The sequence below is a fragment of the Phyllobates terribilis genome, unplaced genomic scaffold, assembly GCF_046119375.1.
Source record: "Phyllobates terribilis strain yellow unplaced genomic scaffold, ASM4611937v1 Scaffold_2__4_contigs__length_985480577, whole genome shotgun sequence".
NCBI classification, from domain to species: Eukaryota; Metazoa; Chordata; class Amphibia; order Anura; family Dendrobatidae; genus Phyllobates; species Phyllobates terribilis.
In genome coordinates, this window is record NW_027362762.1 from 750,419,985 (window position 1) to 750,439,333 (window position 19,349).

The 19,349-nt window shown below is 42.5% G+C and overlaps 1 protein-coding gene across 7 annotated transcripts in view; it reads left to right on the plus strand.

Annotated features, from left to right (window-relative positions):
- The window catches only part of SYTL5 (synaptotagmin like 5), a 483,329-nt gene that overhangs the window by 281,562 nt on the left and 182,418 nt on the right, over window positions 1–19,349 (plus strand). For all 7 annotated transcript variants that reach the window (XM_073667280.1, XM_073667286.1, XM_073667282.1 and 4 more), the window contains exon 2: window positions 9,402–9,734. In XM_073667280.1, coding sequence (XP_073523381.1) covers window positions 9,616–9,734 — 119 coding nt within the window. In that variant the 5' untranslated portion in view covers window positions 9,402–9,615. The remainder of the gene's footprint in view (window positions 1–9,401; window positions 9,735–19,349) is intronic.

Here is a 19,349-nt window from a genome sequence, read left to right on the forward strand (position 1 = left end):
CACGGTCACACGAAGGTGACGGTGGGAAAGTGTCACAAGAGGTGGACGATGATGAGACACAATTGCCCGAAAGTCAGGAGGAAGACCAGGGTGCGGAAGTGGAAGACGAGGTGGTGGATGATATAGTAACTGACCCAACCTGGCAGGAGGATATGCAGAGCGAGGACAGCAGCACACAGGGGGAGGGAGGCAGAGCACCCAAACACGCAGGAAGAAGCAGTGTGGTGGCCGCAGACAAAAGGCAGGCAACCGTTCCCTGTAACACCAACACGAAGGAAGTTGCCAGTACAGTTAGGTCTTCCCAAGTCAGGTTGTTTTTTAAAGACTCTGCCGATAACCCCAAAAAGGCCCTTTGCACCACCTGCCAGGCCAGCATCAGCAGGGGTGGCAAAATGACCAGCCTGACCACCACCAGCATGATCAGGCACATGGCAGCAAAGCACCTGACTTTGTGGGCCGAACCCCAGGGTCCAGGAACAGTGTCTGCAGGTGGCACCATTGCTTCTTCCGCTGTTGTGCATGCAAGCCAATCCCCTGTCCATGGTGCATGCAAAGATGCCTCCTGCCCTGCACCTGTGGTTGTGCACTCTCAAGTAGCATCATCAGAAAGTACGTCCATGTCCTTGTCCCAGCACTGTGTTCAGTTGTCCATACCCCAGTCGTTGGAACGCAAGCGCAAATATGCAGCCAACGCCCCACAGGCCACACTACTAAATTCTCACATTTCACGACTGCTTGCGCTCAAAATGTTGCCTTTTAGGCTCGTGGAGACGGAAACATTCCGCAACCTGATGGCGGCGGCTGTCCCATGGTATTCGGTCCCCAGCCACCACAATTTTTTCCAGTGCGCTGCCCCCGCATTTCACAAGCACGTGTCCCAAAACATTAGCCGTGCCCTCAACAACGCAGTTACCGGGAAAGTCCGCCTAACCACGGACACGTGGACAAGTGCTTGTGGGCAGGGACGGTACATCTCACTGACAGCACACTGGGTTAACATAGTGGAAGCCGGGACCCAGTCGGACCTTGGGACAGAACACGTCCTCCCGACGCCAAGGATTGCGGGCCCTAGGTCAATCAGGGTTACCCCCACGGTCTACAGCTCCAGAACCTCATCCTCCTCAGCCTCCTCCTCCTCTTCAGCCTCCATCTCCGAAATGACCACATCAGTCACAAGATGGAAGCACTGCAGCAGTGCCTCGGCCAAGCGGCAACAGGCTGTGCTGAAGCTAATATGCTTGGGTGAGAAACCGCACAATGCTGAAGAGTTGTGGACAGCTCTGAAAGAGCAGGAAGATCTGTGGCTCACACCGCTGAACCTACAGCCAGGCATGGTCGTGTGTGACAATGGCCGGAACCTGGTGGCGGCTTTGAGGCGAGGCGAGCTCACACACGTCCTAGACCCACGCTACAAGGAGAACTTTATATCTCTTATTCCTGAGGTGGACAGGTCTACAAAAATGGGGCTGTACTAGAAGGCCCTTGTTGCGGAACTATTAAAAAACTACCCATCCGAAAACGCTGGAGGCAGAGGGCACACTTCATTGGACAACCAAGGAGTACAGGTGAGAGAGAGACAACTTCAATCCAGCAGAGGCAGGGGGACACTGTCAAAGTTCTGGGAGAGTTTTCTCAGACCCTCCCATTGCACAGGCCCTGAGGCGCGGGGTACTCTCACAAGGAGTGCAAAGTTTGGGAAGATGCTGAGGGAGTACCTTGCCGACCGTACCAACGTCCTCCGTGATTCCTCTGTGCCTTATAATTATTGGGTATCCAAGCTGGATACATGGAATGAACTGGCTCTCTATGCCTTGGAGGTCCTGGCCTGCCCTGCCGCCAGCGTTTTATCAGAGTGGGTTATTAGTGCTGCTGGTGGAATTATAACTGATAAGCGCATCCGCCTGTCAACTGAAAATGCTGACAGGCTAACTCTTATAAAAATGATCAAGTGCTGAATTGGGCCAGACTTCTCAACACCACCAAATTATAGCAGCGTAACATAAACTCAAATCCAGTGTCTTTTCTTGGGAGGTGTATTCCCATGCACCTGTTCACACCCACACATGGGTATACGCTTCCTGATTTTGGCTATTTGCTCTTGTCCTCCTTCTCCTCATCCTCCACCACCATATCACTAGGGTGACCGTGGTCCGCGATGCAACACCCACATAATTTTTTTAAAGGGTGTTTATGACGCCCATAAAAAAAATGTTTTATACAGTATGTTCATGTATAACCCCCAGGGGTAAATGTTTGTCAGCCCATACACTTGTGCATGGGCATTACAAGTATAGGAGGCCTGCTCCATTCTAATGGGAACATTTTTTTATGAGGCCCTCCTCCACGTCTCTTCCAAGGGGCATTGAAGTGCCTCCAAATTTTTGGCAGCCCTTGCATTCACTGCATAGGCCAACACTATGGGAGACTCTCTCCTTTCTAATGGGAATTGGTCGTTACTGTGTCCCTGCTCTATGTCTCTTTAAATTGTTAGTGGCGTTTTTCCTAAACTTGGTCAGCCGTTGGACTCACTGCATACCCTATAACTGTGTAGCAGACCCTCTCCTTTCTAATGGGAACATGTCGTACTTGTTACTGTGGCCCTGCTCTATGTGTCTTTAATTTCTTAGTGGGGTTTTTCCTAAATTTGGTCAATTTGGTTAATTTCTTAGTGAGGTTTTTCCTAAATTTGGTCAGCCGTTAGACTCACTGCATACCGTATAACTGTATAGCAGACTCTCTCCTTTCTGATGGGAATTTGTCGTTACTGTGGCCCTGCTCTATGTGTCTTTAATTTCTTAGTGGGGTTTTTCCTAAATTTGGTCAGCCATTGGACTCACTGCATACCCTATAACTGTATAGCAGACTCTCTCCTTTCTAATGGGAACATGTCGTACCTGTTACTGTGTCCCTGCTCTATGTGTCTTTCAGAGTCCCTCCATCATCAATGAAACAGGATGTGTCTACTGATGTGTCACACACCACATTGCCAGATAAGGTTGTAAAATGTTAAAATGACATTTCCCGGTGAATGCATTTGCCTTAAAAAATAACATAAAAAAAAAAAACAGTAGGATCTTTCTTTAGTATAAAAACAGAGTCGCCAATGTAACCTCAATGTAATCACATTGTTCAGCTCCTGCACCTCCTCCTCCATCTCCAAAATGACCACATCAGTCCCAAGCTGAAAGCACAGCAGCACTCCCCTGGCCAAGTGGCAACCAGCTGTGCTGAAGATAACATGCTTAATGCTTAGGTGATAAACCGCCCTGCGCTGCAGAGTTGTTGAAAGCTGTAACACAGCAGCTTGATCTGTGGCTCTCACCGCTGAACATACAGCCAGGCATGGTCGTGTGTGACAATGGGCGGAACCTGGTGACGGAGAAATGACAGCCGGAGTAGATACGGTTTCCCTCTATGCCAGTCCTTTCACCGAGCTAAAGAATATGGCTGTGGTGAAATACACACTGAAGCTGTTTCAGAGTGAAAAACATTGGGCCCACCAGAGGATTTGATTCTGAGGGATAACCTTTCTCCTCCTGCTCAAGAGCCCCATAGCAGCTGCAAAGTTAGCGCTGTCATGAACTCCCCTGATGCAGAAAACAGGGCACACCAGAGAATTCTCTGGTGGGACCATCCAACCCTGCCGAGAAGCAGTCCTGGCTAAGAAAAGTGTGTGGGAAGGTTCCCGGACACTCTATGGCTGCTTTTTTACTGAGGTGGAAACCCACGCAAACATGGAAGAACATACAAAATCTTTGCAGATGTTGTCCTTGCTTGGATTTGAACCCAGGATCCCAGCGCTGCAAGGCTTCAGTGCTAACCACTGATCCAATGTGCTGCCGTTCACCCTCTGATATCTAACAGGCTGGAGAAACTTGTACCTACTGCCACTCTATGTTCAGCTCCTTTGTGAGAAACTAATGTATTTGGGCAGCCACTCAGTCTACCAAATAAAATTCCTGAGAAGGAAATTGGGGAGGCTTCGCTACTGGTACTGGGGGCAGTGCTAATAACATGGCGTCGTGCCATAGTTTACTGGAAATATTCCAGGCTGGTAGGAGGCAAGCAGATTCCCACCAAAAAGTACCAGCAGTAATGTTCAGGGACCCGCGCTTGTAGACGTCGGAGACAACACCGGGAGAAATAGTGGCGGCTGGGGACCGAGTATGGATACGAGGCATGAGGTTGTGAAAAGCTTCAGCCTCCACAAGCCTAAAAGGCACATTTCAAGTGAAAGCAGCTCTAGTGGACTTATTGGGAGAAATGACAGCTGGAGTAGATATTGTTTCCCAAGTCCTTTTACCAAGCTAAAGAATATGACTGTGGTGAAATACAACTCAGCAAAAAAAGCTGTGGACTTGCTCCGTACCGTCCCTGGCCACATTCACTTGACCACGTGTTTGTGGGTAGGCGGTTCTTCCCAGTAAGTTCACTGGTGAGGGCATGGGTAATGTTGTGGGACCCGTGCTTGTGGAAGGCGGAGACGATACCGGGAGAAATAGTGGCAGCTGGGGACCGAGTATTGACACCCTGCCGCCGCCGGCATGAGGCTGTGAAAAGCTTCCGCCTCCATGAGCCTAAAAGGCCCCATTTCAAGTGCAATCAGCTGCCCAGAAATCTGGCAGTTTAGTATTGCAGCCTGTGGGTGGGTGGCTGGCTGGCGGCATACTTGCACTTGCATTCCAAGTAACAGAAAACTAAGCAGATGGTGGCCTCTATCATCATCATGGCCTCACCTCGTCACTATGAACTCTCCTGAAGGAGAAACCAGGGCCCACCGGAGGAGTCTCAGTTTTTCTGGTGGGTCCGTCCAACCCTGCTGAGAAGCAGCCCTGGCTAAGAAAAGTGTGGGGGAAGGTTCCCGGACACTCTATGGCTGTTTTTTCAATGTGGATCGGACGTGCTTATGCATGTTATTTCTCAAACCGGATTGCAGATCAGGCCATTGCCAAACTCTGTAGTCATAAAATTAAATGCGCAAAGAAAGATGTTTCTGTGTCAAAGAACCACCGACAAGTGCGAGTTGATGTTGGACAGGCTGCAATTGCTTCTGCAAAAGCTGCTTTAGAGGACTTCCTGGGAGAAATGACACCCAGAGTGGATACGGTTTCCCTCTATGCCAGTCCTTTGACCGAGCTAAAGAATATGGCTGTGGTGAAATACAACTCAGCAAAAAAAGCTGTGGACTGGCTCCGTACCGTCCCTGGCCACATTCACCTGTTCACATGTTTGTGGTTAAGCGGTCCTTCCCAGTAAGTACACTGGGGATGGCACGGGTAATGTTGTGGGACCCGTGCTTGTGGAAGGCGGAGACGACACCGGGAGAAACAGTGGTGTCTGGGGACCGAGTATGGACACCCGGCCGCCGCCGGCATGAAGTTATGAAAAGCTTCCGCTTCCACGAGCCTAAAAGGCCACATTTCAAGTGAAAGCAGCTTTAGAGGACTTCCTGGGAGAAATGACAGCTGGGTAGATATGGTTTCCCAAGTCCTTTCACCAAGCTAAAGAATATGGCTGTGGTGAAATACAACTCAGCAAAAAAAGTTGTGGACTGGCTCCGTAGCGTCCCTGGCACATTCACCTGCACACGTGTTTGTGGTTAGGCGGTTCTTCCCAGTAAGTGCACTGGGGAGGGCACGGATAATGTTGTGGAACCCGTGCTTGTGGAAAGGCGGAGATGACATCGGGAGAAACAGTGGCGGCTGGGGACCGAGTATGGACACCTGGCCGCCGCCGGCATGAGGTTATGAAAAGCTTCCGCCTCCACGAGCCTAAAAGGCCACATTTCAAGTGAAAGCAGCTTTAGAGGACTTCCTGGGAGAAATGACAGCTGGGTAGATATGGTTTCCCAAGTCCTTTCACCAAGCTAAAGAATATGTTAAGGAACTGAAACTCATAAACCCTTCATCCAATTTTAATGTGGATACCCTCAAATGAAAGCTGAAAGTCTGAACTTCAACTGCATCTGAATTGTTTTGTTTAAAATTCATTGTGGTAATGTCTAGAACCAAAATTAGAAAAATGTTGTCTCTGTCCAAATATATATGGACCTAACTGTATATTCCAATGTTCTCTGATATTTAGTCCAGGCTGTTAGAAAGCCTTCAATAAGGTTTTTTTTTTATTTCTTTGTCAATATTCCTGTCATGATTGAGGTGCCTGAGGCTGTTTCTAAGGTATGACCAAAATAATGAATTCTTGGGTCATTAATTGAATCGTTTAAAATAAATTGTGAAATAGGAGCATTGTGGAATGAAAACATGGGATTCTTCCATATTTTTAATAGATACAATAAAAAAAAACTCACAGAACAATAGCTGTTGGGATTGCTGCACTATGGAAGCTGAAAGAATGAACTAATGGATTTAGTATAAACCTTGTTGCAGAGGCTTATGGGTATGAGTCATTGGATCAAGAACGGCCTGGTGGGATATTTGGTTGTTCTTAGTTTTTGAATGCAATAGAACATTTTGTGACGTAAAATACAATTATGACACAAAACAATTTTGCTTCAACTGTGTTTTTGTGACATTTTCTGTGTCCGCAATAATTGGACTGCCCTCAGATGACATCCGAGTGCAGTCCAATGTTTCACACACACTCATACAAGTGCGCGTGATCCGATTTCCCTCGCAGCATGCTGCAATTGTTTTCTCATGCTGAATTATTTTTTTTGGTTTTAAGTATAACTTATTTAAGAAGCACCTGCAGCAGAATGTCTATCTACCTCAAGCTCCTCCCTTCTACTTCCCCTCCCATCTCCATAGAATGCTATGAGCACCAACTGTCATCTCCCATCTTAGCATTGTGAAAATCTGTCTTCTTTGAATACAAAATTCCAGTAAGGCAATTGCCGGTATACAGAGTTTACAAAGTAAAAGATTAGTCCAGGAAGAGAAAGAAGCACATTTATCTGATAACATATATTTTAAAGTTACTTATTTTCATGCATACTTGGATTTATTAAATAAAATTGAAAACTAAAGTTACTCTTTAAATGTTTGGAGAAAGAAAAACTCTGCCTTACAGCATGAAAAACCTCATATCATCTGTAGAACATGGTAGTGGTACTATTATGATTTAGGACTTTTTTATCGCATCTGGGCCAGGACGACTTGCCATCATTGATGGAACAATGACTTCTGAATTATACCAGCAAAGTCTAAAGGAAAATGTCAGGAGGTACTGTATGAGGTTTCATTTCATGCAGTGTTTTTCTTTCTACAAACATAATGCTTCTCTTTTAAACAAAAAAGCTCTATTTAGTCTCATCCATCCACAAAACATTGTTCCAACAACATTCATGTTTGTCCAGGTGATCTTTAGCAAACTGCAGATGGGCAGCAACGGTTTTTTGTTCATTGTTGTTCAGTGTCCTCCTGATAGTTATCAGCTAATGTAAGAAAGACATTTAGTTGCTTAGAGGTTATCTTGGGTTACTTTTTGATGCCTTGATTTTGGATTGATCTTTGTTGGTTAACCACTGCTGAATAATGGTCTTGAATTTTGTCCATTTGTATACAATCTGACTGACTGTTGTTTGTTGGAGTTCAAACTCTTTAGAGATGGATTTGTAACTGTTTCCAGTTTGATGAGCATTGAGAACTCAGAAATCTCCTTTGGTCACACCATTATATACTTCCACAAATGTGTTGAGAAGGTCAAACTTTGAAAGATCCCTGTTTATAAAATAAAATTGGACTCCCACTCACACCGGATTTAAATCTCATTGACTGAAAACACTAGACTCTACTTTCACCTTCAAATAATCAGCTAATCCTAACGGTTCATGGACGTTGAGTGCGTTAGCTATAGTTTTCTTTGAAACAATTGTACCTGCTGATTCCAGATCTTTCTGTAGCACTCCACAGCTATCCTTGGCTCTTGGACAACTCTTCTGAGAATTCTTTTCACTTCCCTGTCTGAAATCTTGCGAGGAGCATCTAGTTGTGACCGGGTTATGCTGAAATTATGTTATTTCCACTTCCGGATTATGGCCCCAACAGTGCTCACTGGAAGCTTCACTAGTTCAGAAATCTGTAACCAATGCCATCAGTATGTTTTGCAACAATAAACTTGCAAAGGTCTTGAGACAGCTCACTGGTTTTACCCATCTTGAGATGTTTCTTGTGTGGCACCTTGGTAATGAGACACATTTTTATAGGCCATCAGTAGAACATGCTGTTATTATTTTTCACTAAGTGTCAAGATTGCTTTCTTATTACTGACACACTTCAACTGGTGTCAAGACTTTCCATGGCTTTTTGTACCTCTGTTTCTTCATGTGTTCAATAATTTTTCCCTGTGTCATTTCTCATTATTACACATAATTTAATGGATGGATAATCTATGGTTTGATTTCTTTGCCTGTGTGGATTGGATGGGTTGTTACTAACATCTGGTGAGAATTTCATGTCAATAGCACCTTTAGATATATATTTACTTAGCAAATTGGTGACGTGTTCAATATATATAATATAATGTGTGTTTGTGTGTGCCTAGGAAGTTGTTTGTTTAAGGATCATTAACTCAGCCTCTGCAATTGTTTTTTGACAATACAAGTAGACCTCTTATCCATTGTACGCTTTGTACCTTTTCTTCTTAGAAAGACTGTTCTAATAACCCACACCTCCTAAACATACCTGACATTTTCCTAGCCTATAGAATGATTTTACATGCTGCCTTCTAGAAGGAAGCACATTCCAGACATGCCTACTAGAATTTGCTTTACATTATCTAAGGTATCTTAAAAAACTGGTTTTCCATTATCATTTCCCATCAGAATTAAAGAGTTCACTTTAGCATTCTGTTTTCTGCTATTTTTTGTAGAAGTAGCAATGTCCTATATTATGAATCGAAGAACCATTGAGAACTATGTGACTGAAAATTAATATATAGTCATGTGGTTCTGTTCACTCTAATGTTATGGCTTTTGTTAATCACGGAGTGATAACAGCTCGGTTTCATTCTTCTAGAACAGTGATAATGACTTGTAATGGGGTCTGTCAGCTTTCTGTCAAGGTTCTGAAATTTTTTGACCAAAAGAAATGCATACTATGCGTTATTTCTCTCTTCTCCCTATAATGGAAAAATTCTCTGAGGGAAACTGCATAAAGCAAGAGCGTAAATAAATTCAATTAGATTTCAATCAGTAAGAAGACATTACCACCAAAGGCACCATCATCAATAATTATAAAAGGCCACACAAGTCAATGATATTGCTATACCGCAGTTTTTGTTTTGTGCTCCCAAAACACTGGGGAAACATATCGTTGTCTGTAGAGAATAAGAATTTGTGTATAGTGTAATATAACATGCTAAACTTACCCAGTCTGCCCAATGAACATGATTAATATGAATTATAAGGATTTACATTTATGTATTCTTTTTTTTTTTTTTAGATTGGACAATGATGAAGATTTTTTATTATATATCAGTCTGCAGCCATAAAGTACAACTCAACAACTCTACAGTTATTCAAAGTCTACGTGAGAACTTCTCTGTGCAATATATGACCCGAAAAGAATATTTCTGATTAACATTTTTTCCTAACAACCTCCGCCCTCTGAATGAGGTCTACAATTCCATTCACCGTTCTTCAGATTGTTTGTAATCATGTCTAAAAACACAGAAATCCTGAACTTGTCCTATTTACTGGACCAAGAAAAAGAGGCTATTCTAGCTGTGCTAAAACGTGATGAAAATCTCAAGCAAATAGAGGATAAAAGAGTAAGGTAAGCTAACTAATCGCAGAAATAGAAAAAGTATACGGTATGTGCTTTTTATAGGCAATGTGCAGATATCAATTTTCCTTGTCTTTCCTCATCATGGTAAAGTTATCCTACAATTACCATTAAAGACATATCAATTTTTTTATCTTTAAAACTGTACATTTTTATTAAATACAGGGAAGTACAAAGTAATCAGCAGGTTAATAATGATCAATAGTAGTAAGTGGTATTCTCAAATGGTGGATAAAGATATACAATGCCTAAAAGATTCAATCAGTGTTGAGCAAGATAGGCTGTATTATGGTGCCCAATGACAGGCGTGAGTCAGGGGAGTTAGCTCTTAAGAGTAATAGGTCAAATAGGCCACTTGGATGACGTTGGTAAAACAGGAGATGGGAACTGATGTACTTGTGTTTGGGTTGCCCTGATGGGTCTCCACAGGATTCGAAAGATCCATTTAATGCCTCTGTTGAACATGCAATGTGAAGGCTATGGAGAAACAAGATGTGAAAGAACAACAGGGAGTTTGGGTATAGGGGGGAACTCATGAGAGTCACAACTAGGGTCACTCCAAAAAGGGGTTAGTGGGCGAGCTGTGCTTTCTACAGTCTAACAGTTGTAAATTAGGTAAGGCAAAGGGAATGTAGCTAATGCAATCTGCTCAAACTTTTCCTCCCTATCGGTAAGCTTTATGTTGATCATGTGCCAAGAGATGCATATTTTCATCTCAGAGAAGACTAGCCCTGTTTTTTTCCAGGCTGAAACAATAGTTTGTTTAGTTGCTAGAGAAATAAATTGTGTAGGTCCATGATTGTCTGGGAACCTTGTAGATACATTTATTTAGCAGAACTTCCCAGGGGATTTTGGTCTGCATGTATGGTTATTCTCTATTGAAATCTATGAAAGATATGTAACAGTTAAAAGGGTATAATTAAGTTGTCACATGAGCAGCTCAGAGCTAAGCTGTCTCTATACCTCCTGGTTTCTGGCAGGGCGCGCTCTCCTCCTTGATTGACAGTTCTGGGGAGTAGCAGAGATTTAGTATTTGTAGAACTATAAAGCTCAGCACACATTCTGTTTCACAAAATTAAATTATCAGTAGTTTGTCCTGAAATGTATTTTCATATAGAGATAACAGGCCATTTGAGGAAGCATACAGCTCGGGACAGTGGAAGCATGATTATAACTGCTCTTAGAGCAGCTGATCATGGGGACTGGAGATTTGCAAGATTTATAACAGCAGCTTGTCAGAACCTGAAAGGGAGGGGGAAGGAGATGAGCAGCTAACTGCAGAACATAAATCAATGGTCTGGAAAGAGCTAACTGATATGTTAGGAGTTAACTCTTTAGCTGGAAAGTATTAACGGCTCACACTCGGCCAGACACTGGTTCTATGGAAACCAGTTATACACTGTAAAATAAAAGCTCTCATTGTAGGAGAATGACAGCAGATATAAAAAGCAAATCAATTGAAAACTTGCTTATTTTCATTCTAACTAATTAAGGCAATATAATTCCTTGGGAATACTTATTTAAGCACCTATGCCCACACAGACTGCTAAACTGCCAGATTACTGGATTTTATAATCTATTTGAAGTTTTAATTAAGTTTTTTTAATGGCATCACAGCAACTAGCAATATTCTCTTGCAATGTATTGAAAATAAGAAACTGAAATCATGCTCCTTGAACCATCTCCTAAACATCACTTTTTAAATGTATTTCTCTAAAGCTAGCCATACAGCGGTCAGCTGAATGACTATGTTTATTTTAATGGAGCAAGCAGAATATGCCCTCGTAGGAAGCCTCTGGCAGAGGCTTTCCTCCTGCGGGAACAGAGAAGTCAGAACAGTGTTGAAATTCAGCATGCCTAAACCTTTTTTCTTATAACATCTACTATCAGTGTATACACAGCCACTATGTGAATATTTAGTGTCCTAGGGTATATTTAGAGGGGACACACACACTGTACATTTTCTTACTGATTTTACAAGAAATAGTGGTTGTGTATCAGAAAAGTGGATGAGATTTTACTAATTGTCTTCCATGCGTTGCATAAAAAAAGAATGCCTGTGTGGATGTACTTTTCTACTCATGATTAAAAACAGAATAAGGAAAGAGTGATAGAAGCATCTATGATACATATGAAGTTTAATTTTCCCATTGGAATTTGTTTAAAATGATTATTTTTGCCCACTTTAGATGTATAATTGATTTTGTTACCTAACATCAACAGAACAGGGTTTTTCCTGGAGTATTGCTTCAAGCACCTTTAGTTTAGTTTTTGGTTATTCAACATGGCTAATTTAATAATAACTTGCTATATAAGACATATATGGCAGAAAAATGTCCTAGCTTTTACATTCCAAGTAAATGATGTAGTACACATCTCTAGTCCTCTCTACAAGGGTTGTTACAGTGTCCTCAACCTACTGACTTGACTACTATTTCCTGCTACTTCTAGTTATTTTATATTTGGGACATCACCATTGTCACTCGGACTTTACCTGTCGGCAGGATTTCATCCCCCAAACTATTTATATGCATATGCAGCTCTTTCAAATATACGTACAGCAATACCTTTACATGGACAGGCTGTACCTCCGTCACTGAGAAATCAGAGTTTGAATTGATATGCAAATGAGATTGAAGGGCTAAGGTAGATCTGAAGCCTCTGTCACTACAGCTCTATTCCCTGCCAATTGTTGCCTCCTACTGCTTGTGACTGACAGCTCCTTTGCCTGAAATCACACAATATAATGGCTGTCAGTCAAGCAGGGGGAGGCAGTGCTAGGTAGGGAATAGAGCTGGTGTGACAGAGGCTTCAGATCTACCCTAGTTCGGAGGCAGTACTAGGTGAGGACTGGGGCTGGTATCTACCATAGTTCTTCAGCCATATTTGCATATAAATTGAAATGCTGATTTCTCAGTAACCGAGGAATGGACTGGCCATGTCAAGGTATGGCTGAACTTGTCTGTGAAAGTGCTACATGCACTTATTAATAGTTAAATAGTTTGGAGGGAGAGGAGGGCATGAGATCCTGCTGACAGATTCCCTTTAAATGAAAGGTCATCTTGCATATCTGGATGACTGCAGATTAATCATGAGAAGAGGATCTTAAGTCTCCAGTGTAAATGGAGCAGATGTGTGCATACTGTTTAACTATGGCTCCATTCCCTATCTATTTTTTTAAACTGATTATTTTCATAAATATTATTACAATTTAGATTTATAAAGAAAGATATAGTGTATTGCAGTGATTGTGGTATGATGTTCGAAAGGTCACAGTAAATATTAGCTAAGTGATTATATATGTATATTAAAATATGTTACCAGTATTGTACAATGTTGATTTCCAAACCTTTTAGTACATATAGGACTAAAATGGGTTAATTGTCCATGACAGTTTGAATTGTGAGCAGTTGAAGAGTTGGGAAAGGTAGCTGCTCACCATATCTCCACCCCTGGGTGTGGTCCACTTTGTAAAATGAGACCTGTTTGTCTCACACATGTTGGTGTGTATGGAGGTGTGCAGATCTCCTGGATTGAGTGCCTTTGCTAAAGTACTAAGAACCTGGATTCTAAACCAGGTGGGCTAACCAGCACTATTGTATGGACTTTTTGCTTAATATTTTACTTTGTGCCGGACAAGGGCTATATTTGAGTTTCCTGTGATGTGGTTTATGAAGACTGAAGTAAACCAGCCAGACTTTTAAATAGAAACAGTTCCTGTGATACCTCCTACTGCTCCCAAGTGAGTAGCATTGCTACAGTGCTAAATAAGTATTATGATTTTCTGTTGCTATGAAATTCCATTTAATGATTTTACCATAGATACCAATACAACATAGATTTCTCAGCTGAGATATCAGAAAGAGAAAAAAAAACTAATAGAAAAGCTGCCTATATGGCATGTATTGATTTAAATGACCCTCATCCTTTTTCATAACAAAAGTTTGCAGCAGCTATATTTTTATATTCTGCACTGTGCAGTACTGTCTACAGCTACCGAAGAACCTCTTTAGAAAGTCAGAAACAGTGATTTGTAAAGATTATAATGTGATTTTTTTATTCAAATTTCATTGAATCAGTGACAGTTTAAATATTTTATTGAAGTGAAACTTCTCTTTGTACTGTGGTTTTATATCAAAGCCTCTACTCATATCAGCATATTTGCTTAGGAAGTTATTGTAAGTCTGCTATAGACTCTGTTAATAAAATATAATATATGTTTAAAGAGAATCTATCCAATCCACCATCCCACAATGAATAGCTTAACCTCTCCCAAAGCGGACAATTTTTATTTTTACTCTGTCCTTTTTCTTAACTCCTGGCTGAAAACGTTTTATTTTTTCGGCTACATAGCCTTATGAAGGCTTCTTCTCTGCAGGAAAAGGCATGAACAAAATAAAAGATATGCATAGAAATAGTAATAAGGTTAAAAACAGATTCTTTTTTTGCCTTTCTCTTTAATTATTGTTTTGAATAATACCATTCACTTTGATATATTGGGGAAGATTTAAAAGGAACCTGTCATGTGATTTGTAGTATCTAAACTGTCCCCAGTGCGTTGTTAGTGATGCAATGTGCATCACTAACACGCTTTGTTTCATTAAAATCAGTGCTATAATGCTTTGCAAAAACCTCTATACATAATTATAGCTTACTTGCTCTTTTAGTTATAGGGGTATGCCTCTTTGCGTTCAATCAGGGTTGTCACCACCCACGCAATTTGAATGATGTTCCCTGATTTGCGCTGACATCACTGGAATCAGCTTTGAAATGCTGCGCTTGCTCAGTGTGTATCGGGAAACTGCTTATGCGCTGTGACGAGCAGCTCCCCGCGCTCGCGCAGTGTATATCGGGGAGCCGCTCATGCGCCGTGACAAGCAGCTCCCCGCACTTGCGCAGTGTGTATCGGGGAGCCGCTCATGCGCTGTGACGAGCAGCTCCCCGCTCTTGCGCAATGTGTACTGGGGAGCCGCGCATGTGCCGTGACGAGCAGCTCTCCGCGCGTGCTTAATGAAGCTGTGTGTAGTTCCCAGCCTCACTGTGTGCGCATGCGCTGGAGACGCTGTGTCTCACAGTAAGTAAAGCTGGGAACTACATACAGCTTTACAAAATGGGGGCCCATATTTTAGAGGTATTGGCCAGATTGTGTCACCAAAGTCATATATGACGTGGCACAGTTGATCCACATATAAATAACAAGCCAGGCATTCCTGAGTGGTCAAGTCAAGAAAATAAGTAAATAAAAAATATATGGAAGAATAATTACCTGCTGGCACCAGAGACCCTACGCGTTACGCTGCTCAGACGCAGCTTCGTCTGACGAAGTGGATGTGGATCAACTGTGCCACGTCATATATGACTTTGGTGACACAATCTGGCCAATACCTCTAAAATATGGGCCCCCATTGCCAATAGACCATCTCTCCTACTCATTCCTTGATTCACTTATATTATTTAGGGGGGTTTGCTTTGTCATAAACACATATTTTGACTGGTTGTGCTGTGCTATTTATAGCCAGGGTTGCTTAGTTGGTCTACATTAATCGAATGTTATATAAGTGATGTAAAATATACCTGTGGCACATAACATAGTGGGGTTTATTGCTATTTTTATGCATATTATCATGAATTCCCCCATATGAAGATTGCACATGTTTTTGTCTGTTTTAAATGCTTTTAAAAAATGTTTCTTTTGTTGTCTAAATGTAATCATGTAATAAAGATTTTTTTCACTTTTCCAACATTGGGTGTGCATGGTTATATATCCTGAGTCTTTTTCTTCCGAATAATTTTGTGTCTTTACATCAGGTTACTGTAGCACCCCTTTCTATTTGTGATTATTATTCCCCAGCAGTGCCCACTTTTTCTTTTTGTGTACATACAGCTTTACTGCGCACGTGCGGGGAGCCGCTTGTCATGGCGCATGCATGGCTCCCTGATACACACTGCGCAAGAGCGGCATTTCAAAGCTGATTCCAGTGATGTCAGCGCAAACCCGGAAACATCATTCAAATTGTATGGATGGCGACAACCCGGACTGAACGCAATTAAATACACACCTATGACTAAACGTGCAAGTAAGATATAACTATATAAAGTGGTTTTTGAAAGGGATTACAGCACCGATTTTAATGAAAAAAGTGTGTTAGTGATGCACATTGCATCACTAACAACGCACTGGGGACAGTTTAGATAGTACAAATTACATAACAGGTTCCCTTTAATGATCCTGTGCAATTGATAGACTGTAAATTTAGATTAAATTTATCAAATCGGTTCATGCTGAATTATAAATCTTGTGTATTTTTAGATTGTCTAGTTATACCATCTTCAGTATTAGTTGGACTAAACACTAAAGGGAACCTGTCACTTTGGAAGCACTATTTACCTGCAGATAAAGGAATAATCTGAGGGTTAATAATAATGCTGCTCGGCCACCTTACTGAAAGTTCCTCTACCAGGAGAAAATAGGTTCATCTTTTCCCGATAACTGCACTTTTAATAAGAATGCCCGGCAGCATTGTAATACTATTTACCTACATATGTTTCATTATAGACAATAAATGTAATGACACACAGTGAATATCAATATGGCAGCAATTTTAGACCAGGGATATGATAAATGTTGGATCTTTGATCTCTTCGAGACTTACAGCTGGTAATCCTAAAAAAAAAACTGAAACACATATCGGTTCTACCACGTCTAAATATTTGAAAGCTCTTGAATTTTTCTTTGATATGTTCCTAAAGTTCGGTATGTGAATAGTTTGGAAAAAGGGACACAATTTTTTTCTCTTGATGCTGTTGGAATTACAAACTAGTACTCACTACATTTTCTCCATTCTTGTCTATTGATCTTTTCTGCTTATTTGCCTTTTGTTTTGCTTCCTTTCTTTACATCTTTTTGCTGTTTATTGGTCATTCATCATCATCTAATTATACCGTATGTGCTTACTTAAAACCATTTATTAATGCCAGAATTGTCATCTCTTTTTACTGGTTCACATCTGTAGCAATAAATTACTGACTTGGTATGTGATGATAACATTGATTTTACACATCTAAAAGGAAATTGTATTGTTTTATTATATTGTATAAGCAAAAAGATGGATGATAGCGGAAAAAAACAAGCTTAGATCTTCAATTTACAGTATATTTGTCACACTCCAAGCCATGAAGTTACTTTCATATTTTAAATGCAGTATTTGAGGAAGAACTAGTGCACACAACAAAGGTACGTGAGAAGACCATCAATGATGGCACAGAATTCTCTTCTGGAGAGAGGCAGGGATTCAGGCTTATAAATGTTTTTAAATACAGAATTGTAGCACCCTGAGGATTCGGCTGCTACAGGGGTATTGCACCTCAACCCAGAGGTGTGATATTCCACTCCCGGGTAAGGAAGGAGTGTGGAACTGAGCTCGGTAGGCTGCATGCACTACACACATCCCATTTCCGAGGAGCAGACCGACGGTACTCCCACTTAGAAATGTGCAGGTACGACCGAGTCTGTTCCTGGCTGGAGTGGGAGGGGGGTGGTACATCCCAAGTAGTGTAGGGGCAGATAGGGGGAGCAGCCTGGGTAAAGATAGGAGCTCATTGGGTGCTGGTCACCTGAGCTCACACATAGAGGGTGTATATAAGGTGGGCACCAACTAAGAACAGGGTCAGTTGCAGAGAGAAAGTCAGGAGCAGAGGAGAAGAGAGACCCAGAGTGAGAGAGGAGAAGAGAGAGAGACCCAGAGGGGGAACCAGAAGAAAAGGACTCCAAGAACCCAACTTAAATCCCCGGGTGAAGAGTCGGCACAGGGTACCGGAACCCAAACTGGTGGGGGCAAAAACACTCCCCAGCCAGAGACCGGAGACCGTGGGCAGCGTTTGTCACGGTCACCCACCACATCCACCACGAAGGCATACCACGAGGAGGGTCAGGGAACCCAAGGCCAAGGGTCTCCCAACAGAAGGCCCGAGGGAGCTGGACCTGGGTGGATCAATAGTGGGGACGGCCAGAGAAAGGACAGAAGGAGAGCTCAGGGTCACGCTCCGGACTTATTTGGGAGTTGGCTGGATCCAGAACCTGGTGGACGCAGCACGGCTCGGGAGGTCACTCGAAGCTGGAGTGACCAGAACATCAGCAGTGAGTAAACATCCTAAACTGCATAACCCGACTCTGTCTCTGATTGCCGTCTACACTGCATCACCACAACTCCCATCCTCTGCACCTGATCCCACTGAGGCTATACCCCTCCCGTTGGGGGTTATCCTATCAAGCTGCACCAACACCACCAGCCTCAGCGGACCCTGCTGCAGCGGCGGCCACAGTGACCGCAACACAACGGGTGGCGTAGTCGACAATAAAGAACTTATAACACCTGTAGGACTGCCACATACAACTGAGTTTGACACCCTGGGCACGGACCGGGTCACAGCCACTCGGAAGACTACAACTCCCATCTGATCCGGCTCCGGATATTCCCCCTAAAAGAATATGGCCCAGGGGGCGCGTCAGAATACCTATATCTAAAGTTTTTAGGCTAGTTTGGCAAATAGGTAGGCACCATTAGGGCTAATAAGGCACCTAACAAGTGGAGGAGATTGTTAGAGGCAGAGAAGCATTTGAGGGATAGGGGCACTCTCAGGGGCAGAAGGGCAACCGGTGAGTGTTTGCACGGTGATGAGGCTCATTCGGAGACAGAGTGGTTATTGGAACACTGACAGGGGCTGAAAGGTCCCAGGTGAGGGCAGAGGCACAATTAGGTGTAAAATTGTGCCTGTTGGGCAGGTAAGCGACAGGGACAGCATGGCACATTATCAGGGACAACACAAACAATAAAGGTCCCAGTGTAGGGACATAAAATGGCAGAGAAATTTTTATTTTAAGTAACCTTGGACTAAGCTAAGACATACCAAACAGAAGTGGTAGCATATGACAACTGGTGGGTGACACTAACCACTAAGCTTTAAGGACACCATTTTAGCTTAAGTGGAGTCATGCTTTAAGCCAATAAAAAGGCACACACAACTAGATCTACTTACTCTTTCCCATTAACTATCCAAAGCTTAAACCAGCCCTCAAATGCTGCTCAGTATTGTATTTTATCTCCTCACACAATGCAGGGGCAGATTGTAGCACAGGAGGATTCAATGGCATCAAAGAATAGAGACCGCAGTCCAGCCAGGTCTAAGAAGACTTCTGGTGGTCCCAAATTTCTTCCATTTAAGGATTATGGAGGCCACTGTGCTCTTAGGAACCTTGAGTAATGCAGAAATTCTTTTGTAACCTTGGCCAGATCTGTGCCTTGCCACAATTCTGTCTCTGAGCTCCTTGGGCAGTTTCTTTGAGCTCATGATTCTCATTTGGTCTGACATGCACTGTGAGCTGTGAGATCTTATATAGACAGGTGTGTGCCTTTCCAAATCAAGTCTTATCAGTTTAATTAAACACAGCTGAACTCCAATGAAGGAGTTGAACCATCTCAAGAAGGATCACAAGGAAATGGACAGCATGTGACTTAAATATGAGTGTCTGAGCAAAGGGTCTGAATACTTATATAAGGAAGGTAAAATTCGGTGCCACATGCGATAAATCCTTTTATTCCAAAATTA